The sequence below is a fragment of the Lycorma delicatula genome, chromosome 10 (genome assembly GCF_047948215.1).
Source record: "Lycorma delicatula isolate Av1 chromosome 10, ASM4794821v1, whole genome shotgun sequence".
NCBI classification, from domain to species: Eukaryota; Metazoa; Arthropoda; class Insecta; order Hemiptera; family Fulgoridae; genus Lycorma; species Lycorma delicatula.
Window position 1 is genome coordinate 69,921,326 of NC_134464.1, and position 12,278 is coordinate 69,933,603.

The following is a 12,278-nucleotide window of genomic DNA, read 5'->3' on the forward strand; positions in this document are numbered from 1 at the left end:
TATTATGTTGAGTCCATGAAGGCTAGTATAATACTGGATGGCATTAGAATAGCCCAATTATAGAGTAGGAAGGAGCCGAGTGAAGCCGCTGGAGCTGCGTGAGCCAACCGGAGCCGAGTGCATTCCAATGGAGCTGAGTGCAGCCGACTGGAGGCGAGTGCATCCGAATGGATTAAATTTTAAAGTACTTCTTAAATGATTTTTAATCACATGAAATGAAACTGAGTCTGAACAGTACTGTACTAGGGTTTAAATAATTTTCTAGGGTACGTTAAGTACATCGGGTTCTGTGGACTGTGCTAGTCGTTAGCGAAGGTTTTCTGTGAATTTTAGTTATCATGGTTTGCCAACGAAGTAATGCCGTATTTATTTATAACAAAGGAATACGCTGATATGGTATTCATTTTGGGTTTGTGTAATGGTAATGCTCCTGCAGCAGAATATGAAATACGTTTTCCGAATCGCATAATTCCAGATCGCAAAGTAATTATCGCGAGTTTTCACAATCTCTGGAAAACAGGTTCACTAGTATCAGCTACGAACAAATTATCCAATATAATGCAGACCAGGCGTCAGTACAAAACATCTTTCTAAGGCAACCGGAGTTTAGCATTCGATGGTTTAGCAAACTCTACAACAAAACAAGTTTCATCCTTATCATAAACAGCTAGTTGTTCTGCATCTACACCCAGGAGATGTTCCGCTTCGCTTATAGCTATGTAACTGAGTTAATCGAGTTACTAGAGTTAGTCGACAACTCTACAAGTACGTTTTATTTACCGACGAGACAAATTTCGTCGAGATGGCGTCGACAACTAACGCAATGAGCATGTATGGTAAGAAGAAAATCTCATGAAACGGTGGAAAGCAATTTTCCACACCGATTTTAGCATCAAGGTGTGGTGCGGCCTTCTTCACAATTAGCTGCTTGGACCATTCATATTACCTGGCCGCTTAAATCCTGGTGTATACTTGTACTTTCCTCACAAAGAATTGCCGCAGCTGCTTGAAGATCCTCTAGCACTGAGACGCAAAGTATAAACCCAGCACGATGGCGCGCCTTTTCACTTCTCTTGTTCCGTATTCACTTAAATCATCCCCTGAGAAATGGATCGGTGATGGAGGTCTACATTCCTGGCCACCAAAATCGCCTGAACAAAAATACATTCTCGTGATGAATTGTCAGCATTATGGATGCGACTGAGCATTTTAAGGACAGCACTGAAAACTAAAAAGCCTTAAAGAACTAAAACCACTACAGAAGCATTCTAAGAAATGTGTTGAAAATGGCGGGCTCATTTTTAAACATTTATTATAAACTACTACGTACAATGTATTTTGGCCTAGTGTATTGTTTCTAAATAAAATTCGAAGTTTTCAATCTGTTCTTTGTTTTATTCAACTTTATCTTATTCTATTCTGTTCACAATTAAATTCTCTACAAGTTTTGTTTAAAAATTATATGTGTTTATTACCCTTTTGACAACATTTTTTACGTCAAACATAAAAAACAGGGTTTTTTCCTCAGTTAATTAGTTTTTACCCCAGATTTCTCAAAAACTACTGCAAATACGACTTTGAGAGCAATTTTATTCAATTTTTCAGGTTAAGAAATCACTAATTTTTTTACCTTAATTAACGTCCTAAAAATTTCAGTTCAACCTCATTTCACCGGGATAGCCGAAATCCAAGCGATATCTTTCACTAGCCATAACTCGCAAGCGAAGCATTTTAAGACATATGTTTATATGAACTTTTCCCATTATTTTCACAAGTAGAATAGGTTATGTAAAATGTTATGAATAGGTTAAGTTCCGGGGATTCATACTGTATATATCAGTAGATAATATGCTTGACCAGTTATCACTATATGTAGATTTTAATAATCATTTTTTATGAGCCAATAATATATGTTCAAAGTCATCTTTTGGTACAACATAGACATATATATGCGTAGCATAATTCATACTCAAAGAAATATCTACTTTTTATTCCATGTTAAAAATCTCTATAAAATAATTCCAAATTCGGGTGTTATTAAAAGTTATTTGTTCAAATATTTATGTACATAGTGTATTAAAGAATTTCAGGGGTATTTTTAATTACTATTATTTAAAAATCAAATGACGGAGAAAGATTATTTCTATAAAAAATTATCGTTTAACAGTAATTCAATTTAAAATTTTAAAACACTTAATGTCTTTCCACACTTACATTAAATGTATTCCAAACGACATATAACTTTAACCTAAATTGTATACTAGAAATGTTAGAGCTTATTATAATGAAAACAGGTATTAAAATCGACCATAAATAAAAAGATATGAAATTAACAATAATTTTAAAATCGGCAATCAACGTAAAAGTTATAAGCATTACCGGTATTTTTTATATTTTTTTTTTGTCTTCAGTCATTTGATGGTTTGATGCAGCTCTCCAAGATTCCCTTCATCTAGTGCTCGTCGTTTCATTTCAGTATACCCTCTACATCCTACATCCCTAACAATTTGTTTTACATATTCCAAACGTGGCCTGCCTACACAATTTTTCCCTTCTACCTGTCCTTCCAATATTAAAGCGACTATTCCAGGATGCCTTAGTATGTGACCTATAAGTCTGTCTCTTCTTTTAACTATATAGTTTTCCAAATGCTTCTTTCTTCATCTATTTGCCGCAATACCTCTTCATTTGTCACTTTATCCACCCATCTGGTTTTTAACATTCTCCTATAGCACCACATTTCAAAAGCTTCTAATCTTTTCTTCTCAGATACTCCGATCGTCCAAGTTTCACTTCCATATAAAGCGACACTCCAAACATACACTTTCAAAAATTTTGTTCCTGGCATTTAAATTAATTTTTGATGTAAACAAATTATATTTCTTACTGAAGGCTCGTTTAGATTGTGCTATTCGGCATTTTATATCGCTCCTGCTTTGTCCATCTTAAGTAATTCTACTTCCCAAATAACAAAATTCTTCTACCTCCATAATCTTTTCTCCTCTTATTTTCACATTCAGTGGTCCATCTTTGTTATTTCTACTACATTTCATTACTTTTGTTTTGTTCTAGTTTATTTTCATGCGATAGTTCTTGGGTAGGACTTCATCTATGCCGTTTATTGTTTCTTCTAAATCCTTTTTACTTTCGGCTAGAATTACTATATCATCAGCAAATCGTAGCATCTTTATCTTTTCCGGTATTTATTTAAGCATAATGTATATCTAGATTTGCATAATGTGCTATAGATAAATTTCACTTCCGTTTAGTATCATCTCGGTTAGATCATACCTAATCTCAATCCCGTAATATTTTTCTTAATGATTTCTTTACCGTATCTCCTTTTCTGGTATGAATAAACTATAAATACTTTTTTTTTAATTTCTTGTATTTAAATCAAAAAATATTTAAAAGTAAAAAAAATAAATATTTTTAAGGTTTTATTCTCATAACTTTTCTTAACAATGACGTAATTAGCATATTTCTTGATAACTTTACACGAAATAAAAACATAACAAAAAGTTGCACAATCGCCCTCAATTACACGAATCATGTTTTTGGGAATACTAAATAAACTGATGTGCTCTAATCCTCCCCGGCTGTAAACCTAAACCAAGTAAAAACGTTTTATTGACAAAAGTCAATGTGTATAGCCAACTGAAATGTTCTCAAAATTCAATCAATCTTCACTTTGGACAGAAACCAAATTTCACTTTAACAGAAAATTTATTTTAATTATATTCATAAGCTCTTTTACAGATTTTCTTTACGTAGTTTTCTTTGATATCAAACCCTTAAGTACAAATTCTAAATATTATAACTTAAAAATGAATTAACAAAGATGGGAAAAAAAAATTGAAATTATTAATTTACCAAATAAAAATAAAGAACAAGTTTAAATTAAATCTGTGAACGTAATATAGCTATCAAATATTTGTTTTTTCCTTCACAAACGCCAAACCACTTTTATCTAGTTTCACCTTCTTAGGGATAGTTTAAAAGGAAATCATAAAATTTTATAAAAAAAAAACCAGTGTGTTTAATTTTTTGTTGCTTTAGTGATTATTGTACTTATTCGAAGTATCAATGGGAAGTAGAAACTTTCTGCTGAAAACCTGCTTCACTCTTTTGAGGGTACTGTTAAAGTTAAATTTCAGTTTCTACTATAAATACGAGTATACCGCAAATTTTAGGCAAGAAGCACGAAATCTCTCATAAGCAAGTTTTACGATTTTTTAAAAAGAAAAGAAGAGACCCTTTATACAATTTTGATGTTATCACGTATACTACTGATGTTATAAAATATACCTGGATATTCATTTTCGTACTCAAATTATTGAAATCAACAAAAATAGTCTATGAAAGAAAAAATGGCGTTTTCCTTTCATTTTCTTTCTGTCCACCATTAGTTTCTTCTAAAAATTTGTTCTATTAGCTAAATAGGTATGTGGGAACTACCCCCAAAATGACATGGTGGGGTTATTTTGATCGGACTTTGTTTTCGAGGATGCTTGATCCGAATACAAACTTTATTTTGAACTAAAATATGGAGAAAATTGCCTAAAAATATAAATTATAACGTTTTTTACTTCCTTGTACGAAGTGAAGAAAGTATTGTGATCGCGAAAATATTCAGTTTTCAGATTTCAACGAAAATACCCGCTAGCCGCAAGGTGACCGGCCCTGCGCTTGATAATAACAACTTCCTTTCGTTGGTTCGTGGGGTGCCGAGGACAGTCAACGCGGAGCCTGATCTCTCCATAAAATGTATGCTGCGGCAGCTGGTCGTGCTAGTGAGGGCAGTATTGACAAGCTGGACAGGCTTTCATCAAATATAGACTTCCTGATTCAACAGATTGGAAGTCTGATAGCCTTGCTCACCCAGGTGCTCTCCAAAATCTGTTAATGTCCAGATTTCTACGAATCGCTGCATGGAACATTAACGACCTACTTTCTAGATGTGAGGAGCTAGGTGTTATGGGAGTTTCCAATTCCCTGGACGTCATTTTGATATCGGAAACGCACTTTACTGATTGGAACTACCTGAAGTTTCAAGGTTATTCTGTGTATGTGACGAATCACCCAGATTCTAATTCTAATTCGGAGTTCTCTGCGGCATCATCAACTTCCAGGCTTCTGCACTGACCAGTTTCAGGCAACCACGGTTGAAGTTACAGACTGATTGGGGCCTATTAGGCTGTCCGTTGTGTACTGCCCTCCACGGCATACTGTAACTGATGAGTTGTTTTCTGATTTGTTTGCGACTCTGAATTCTAGATTTATTGCCGGAGGAGACTGGAACGCGAAAGACCGATTGTGGGGTTCCCGGTTGACTACCGGCAGAGATGATCGCTGAAGAGATGTGTTCAAAATCTGCACCTGGGCGTAGTATCGGGATTCCAGCAGACATACTGGCCTACAGACCGACGAAGATCCCGGATTTGCTTGACTTTTTTGTTACCTCGGGTATATCATCTCCATGCACTCTGGTGGAAAATAACTATGATTCATCGTCGGACCACTCGCCCGTTCTACTTACATTCAGTACGACGGTGCTAAGGAGACAAGAGAGACCTATTCTTCATACGAGACGAAAGGATTGATTGGGTTTCTTACCAGGATTGGATCGAAGAAAAAACTGACTGACCCATTTCCACTTGATACCCCTGGGGATACATCTAATGATTTTCACTCAGCCAGAGAAAATACCTATCCGAGGGAAGTGACAGAACTAATTGTCTCGAAGCGACGTCTACGGCGGAACTGGCAGCGTTTCAGAAGGCCAGAAGATAGGACTCTTCTTAACAGGACGGCGCGGAGGCTGAGGAGGTTGTTGAGGACTATCAGGGACGAGACATTCAAGGAGTACATAGGAAATCTTTCTCACCTGAATGGGGACGGATGCTCCTTATGGAAGACTACAAAGGGAATGCAACTATCATCAGGAACGCTCCCCGCCCTACAGAGGCGTACTGGATCGTGGGCGATTCAGTACGTATGGAAGCACGCATGGAGGCGTATGACAAGCACAAAAAACTTGTCATGCTACCCCTTAAAGTCATCGAGTACATCAGGAATCGGTTTAACGCTGTTCTGCGGACTTCTTACTTCCCAGCGGAATGGAAGGTGTCGCTATTGACGATGATTTTTAAACCAGGGAAGCCTGGATAGGAAGTTTATTTTTACAGACCAATTAGCCTATTACCGGTATTATATAAATTGTTTGAGAAGCTACTACTGGATAGGCTTAGGCCAGTGTTGGAGAGTAAGGGGATAATTCCGGACCATCAGTTTGGGTTTAGGTGTGGCCATTCCACAATCGAACAATCCCATAGAGTCATCAGAGTTATCAGTGGGTGTCTGGAGGAGCAGAATTCTGCTCGGCGGTGTTCATAAACATTCAACAGGCCTTTGATAAGATCACTGAGATAGTAGGCTCATGAAAAAAGAATCACATGTTCGGACATCAAACCGCAACACACATTTATTTTTGGGGACATACTCAATAATTTCACTGGGTTTCAGAGATTCCCATACCCTACAATGCTAAGATAACGAATCACAGCTATTGCTGTTACCGTTCATTACCTGCGATGATCAAGCAACCTGGCCAGAAGTCGATTATCGGCTGGATGTTTGCAGAGTGACTAACATATCATAGCATGTTTCACATTGAAGCATTAGAATGTTGAATTTAAAAAAAAAATACTCGTTTGATTTCTGAGATATGATTTTTTTGTCATCACCTTTCTTGATGACTAGAATACGGATCATTAAGCTCTAAAACCTAATATATATCCTACACTTATTTATTCAAAATTAAGTGTTGGGTTTATGCTATATAAAATAAGATGAACTTTATAATTCTCAATTAAAGAATGAATACAAAAACCAAAGGATATAAAACAAAAATAGAAGGGTTAAAAACAAAGGTTAAAATAGAATTTAACCTCCTTTTCTCGCAAAGATTAAAATTAAATTTACTCAATTTTGATTTTATTAACGATTAGTGTTAGAATCTACTGCACTTTCTCTAAAAGAGAAACCATCTACTGCACTTTCTCTATATGGTTTAGCGTAACCATGAAATTTAAGGCAGTCAACGTCTAAGTTTTTCGTTGTTTGTAAAATTTGTTGTGGTTTATGCAGAGCAATTAATACTCGTTTTATTCTATGTACTAAATTGTAAAATAAGTCGTATAAAATGATTTTAGATGTTTCATAGATTCAATAATTTTGTATTTTTTTTAGACACTTTTTATATTGAAATGCTGTTGTAAAGTATGTTGTTAGATATAATTATATTGTTAATAAATACATAGAATAAACCATTATAAAAATAATTTAAATAGTAAAACAGAAAAATATTTTTTTTAGTAATTTACTTTCACGCATTAGATTAATCTATATGACAAAATACTGCATAAAAATATAATTCTATAAAATGTACAAAAAGAAATTATGTTGCTTAGTAACTTTTAATTTATTACAAAATTTGAACTTTATTGTTTTTAAATAAGTTATTTATTTTTAAACAACGCTTATTTTCATTAACCGCTTTGCTTTTCCGTTTGCTATTTTTACGTATTTTTTCCACAGTGTGGAAAAGTGTGGAAGTGATCACGTATTTTGGCGTAGATTTAAAAAAAAAAAGGAATTAAGTATTTGAACGAAATTATTTCTTATTTTTTAATGTATTTTGATGTTGGTTTCATTTTTTATAAAAATATTAATTTCATAATTTTATGTGTCTGATTAATAACTACATGCTATTCGAAAGAGTTAATTGCGCTCCTTCTACGTAATATAATGCCCCACCGGGTTGGTCTAGTGGTGAACGCGTCTTCCCAAATCAGCTGATGATTTGGAAGTTGAGAGTTCCAGTGTTCAAGTCCTAGTAAAGCCAGTTATTTTCACACGGATTTGAATACTAGATCGTGGATACCGGTGTTCTTTGGTGGGTTGGGTTTCAATTAACCACACATTTCAGGTATGGTCGAACTGAGAATGTAGAAGACTTATACTACGTTTCATTCACACTCAATACATATCATCCTCATTCATCCTCTGAAGTATAATAATGCAGCTCTGTAATATAATGCAGCTGCCCTCCAGTCAAAAGCCATTGGTGTTTTCATCTACGTAAATATATGTATCTCTTTAAAGTTTTTAATTTATGCTAAAATTATTGAACTTATTAATTGGTTAATAAAAATTCTCGTAGATAGGTACGCTTTTAACATTTACAAAGGATTATTCACAAAAAAATTCATTTGTTTTGAGGGTGTTTAAAAATATATAATATATTAAAAAACAATAAACGTTCAAATTTTGTACTAAATTAAACGTTACTAAGAAAAATAATTTCTTTTTGTACATTTTATAAAATTATATTTTTATGCAGAGCACATAAATATGAATTACACTGATGTAATATCGATATTGGTTTTTATGAGATATACGTAGATAGTATTATAGAATAAATTTATATTATTTCTAGAAATTCTATATTATATCTAGACAGACGATTTTTAAAAAATTACAATGTTCTACAAATTTTAAAATATACCTATATTTTACAGAGTAATTAGGTAGAGTAGCTGTCCATCACATGCGTAAAATGTCTTTTGCACAGTTCTTAGTGTTACTCGACAAACATGAGGCGGTGACCGCACTTCAATTTACATTTTTTGTTTTTTATTATTTTATATATTTTAATCAAATAACCCGGAGGTCGCCGGTGTAATCAGTCACGTCGCACACTTCACACACAGTGGGATTGGCTGTATTGGTTGAGTCGCCGCGCCATACACTGTCGCACTTTTAAAGCTACTTGTATCGATAACGAAAAGTGATAATGAAAAATCAAACACAATGTTTTGTAAAATATTTAATTTAAAATTCTGCAAGGGGTGTCTGAATTTCATTTGACCAACGGTTTGACCATAGTAAAGTTAAATATCGGACAGGAACATAATCCAGTTGTTATCGCAAGTCATTAAAACTGCCACCTATTTTGCCACATATTTTGAAACGGTGAAACATTTCGTAATGGCAGTAGTTCTGTCCTATGTTCTTTCTTCTTATAAAAACTATGTTCACGCAAAATAATTTTTAATTACGTTCATGCAATATGCCCAATCTGTTGAGCAGTTTTTGCGTGTAAGTATAACAAATAAAGAAACCACTATTTTGTTCATAAATAGAGTGAGTCTTGAGGAAAGGGAAATAATTTGGGAACAGATTCTTAAGCTTGAAGTAAGGGAAAAAATTCATATAAACTTATGTCTAAAATCGCTATGCTATCAAATTCCGGCTAGCAAAATAATTTACCTGTACTGCAGTTTTCCCGGTGAAATGAGGTCCGAATAAAATAGATACCAGAACTGTACTTCTCGTAGTTTTCATGATATCTAACGAAAAAGAGAAAAATTTGCTGACTAAAAACACGGTTTTTTAGGTTTGAAATACAATAACTTTGTTAAATGACCAATAAATACATAGATTTTATTATCAAAACTTGTAGATTTAATTTTTATAGAATTGATGTTAAAGAAAAAAACCTGTAAACATTTACTAATAAAAACAAATAATAAGTAAGCGATTTACTAATAAGTAAGCGAGCTATGCCAGAGGCAGAAGACGGAGCCCCCTGGCTGGAAGGAAACAGCAGCAAAGTGAGCTCTGCTGCCTTTGGGTAGGCCCTGTGTCCCCTGGGTTAGCAACGGGATTTGGCTTGGCCGATCTGGACTCCGGAGGTCCTGATTAGTCGAACGGGCGAGCGAATTGAGACTCGACTGGCTTAGTATTCTTATAAAATGCGATAGAGTTGCACATATTTTTAGTTTTCATTCATACAAAATTACAAACAATATTCCATCATTTCAGAATATAAACAAACAAAATATGGTAAATGTACCTTTCTGAATCCAATAACAAATCTTACAATTAGGTATGATAAACAATTTTTCAAAACGTAAACAAATTGTCACTCCTATATATTAGATTATGCGTCCGGCTTTCCGGTTCTTCTTCCTAAAAGTAGAATATGTGATTTAATTTCGTGTCTTTTTTTTATGTTAGAGTGATAGGATTAAGAATATAGAAAGAATTTTCTAATTTTTTTATATACTTTACGAATTAAGTTAGCGTATAAGAAAAGTTATGAAAAAGGAATAAAAAACTTTATGGTATTAAAAAAATAACGAACTGTACTTTTTTGGTGTATCCGTTCAAATCTGTTTGCATAAACACATTACTCTTCCCAAATTTAAAAAAAAAACTATTAAAATTACATTTTTTAGCTAGAAGAAATATTTAACAACGTTACGACATATTGTTAATTACACTTTTATACCAACTGGCGGTTAGGACATCTAAGATGCCTGTCTATCTTAATTTCTTTCTTTTTATATTCAAAAATAAAAATGTATACATCGTAATTTTCTTAAAGAAAATCATAAGAAGCAATTTTTTTTTTTTGCTTTGAAAAGTTAATGTTTCATTAAATTGTGTGAAATTTTAATTTTGATCTTAAGGTAATCTTGAAGCGATCCATTTATTACTATGATAATCGTTGAAAATACATCAAATTTAATCAAAAAGTATAGCCATGATAACCACAAAATCAACTAAGCAGCAAACGTTTGTGGTTTTAAGAAAGTAGATTACACCATTATGATGTATTATTAGACAATTCTTTCCAGACTATCAGTGGTGAGAATCGGGAGTTGAATATCTGGATTTATACAAACGTTTTCTTCGTTTTAATTCCCAAAAATTATTTGTTTAAAATGAAGGTTCTAGAATGTATTACAGTAGACATAATTTGTGAATTCTTTAAAATTTTTGATGAACGTTTGACTACTGAAATAGATAAATTTATTTAAGTCCAATTAAGATAATATAAAATCTATTAACCAAATTTTTAAATAAATTTGGCTAAGATAATATCAATAAATGAGTGTGATCTTAAAAATATATTTCAGATAATTTTGACGGAATAGTAGATTATTCGTTCTTTCAAAGACAACCGATGATCATATATTGTATAATAGGTACTTGGCCTTTCAATGAAAAGGTGTGTTTGTTTTTAAGATAGTGAGGATAAAAAAATGACCAAATATCTATAATGTATATTGAAAAAAAAACACATACAAACATTGTATTTGGAATTAAACAATATTATTTATTTATATGTAATAAATTTACTGCTTAATTTATTTTTCAAAAGAGCCATTTTATTTAAATAATATATTCAATGAAAATAGAGTTTAGATTTTTAAATTAAATTTATTTAGATAAAAAAACTACTACGAGGTCCGGTGTTACAGAATGACAAATGAGCAGAGTCGCACAGTTTCACGGATACACATAGATAAGGTTTCTTTATAACTAATTTAAAATTTGATAAATATAAAACTCTTTACCGAGAACAAACAAGATTAAGTCCGAAGGAAGACACTATTTGGTATGGGACGTGATTGGGGGCACAGTGGAAAAATCCAATCACCTTCCGTAAAGTCAAATGCTATTAAAATTCACCACATACATACATAAATAATATTTGTAATACTAGACGGTCTGTTACGTACAATTTAACTTTTCTTCGTGCTTATGTACTAGAGATCTCTCACTTATTCTCCATTAATTTAATCCTAATTTTAACATTTTCCATCCGTAAAGCTAATAATCACTTTATTTAAAAAATGTATTGATATTATTTTTTTTTTTTTATTAACAAATTTTTTTAATGTTTCAGGAAAAATTTAAGAGAGAATTTCAACAAAGATTTCCATTCCGAAAATCAAGAAGATGGACGACATCTGAAGCAACACATAGCATGGATCTTGATAAAACTTATTTTGGTACTACAAGATCGACGTATTTAAGTCATCATCATGATTGGAGAAGAACATATAGTGCAATGAATGGTTACCGAAGAGGTCATCAAGAAAAGGATTTATACGTATTTCAACCGGCTGGTTCAAATGTTGTAACACACGCTACACAATCTGAATTAGAAGAGTTATGTTTATAATTATAATGAACTATGTAAATACCCGGCAGTTATCAAAGCTTTAGTAGAGAACAGAATGTATCTCCTACTGTAGTTTTTACTATTTATTTGTTTTAATTTTTGTTCTTCATCTTCCCCTCGAATACAAATATTTTATATTTATTTTTTATTTATTCCCTGAAATTTTTCATTTGCGAAGAAAAATTACAAAGAAGGGTGGAACTCCATAAAAAGTTGTAAAAAATATATCCCCGGAAAA

The 12,278-nt window shown here is 32.8% G+C and overlaps 2 protein-coding genes across 2 annotated transcripts in view; both read left to right on the forward strand.

Annotated features, from left to right (window-relative positions):
* Nucleotides 1-12,040, forward strand: part of LOC142331408 (RYamide receptor-like) — a 177,548-nt gene extending 165,508 nt beyond the window's left edge. Inside the window, exon 8 of the mRNA XM_075377297.1 lies at nt 11,762-12,040. Within this exon, the coding sequence (XP_075233412.1) occupies nt 11,762-12,040 (279 nt within the window). The remainder of the gene's footprint in view (nt 1-11,761) is intronic.
* LOC142331725 (uncharacterized) overlaps nt 1-12,278 on the forward strand; it is a 499,803-nt gene that overhangs the window by 272,421 nt on the left and 215,104 nt on the right. The gene's annotated exons all lie outside the window — the stretch shown is intronic.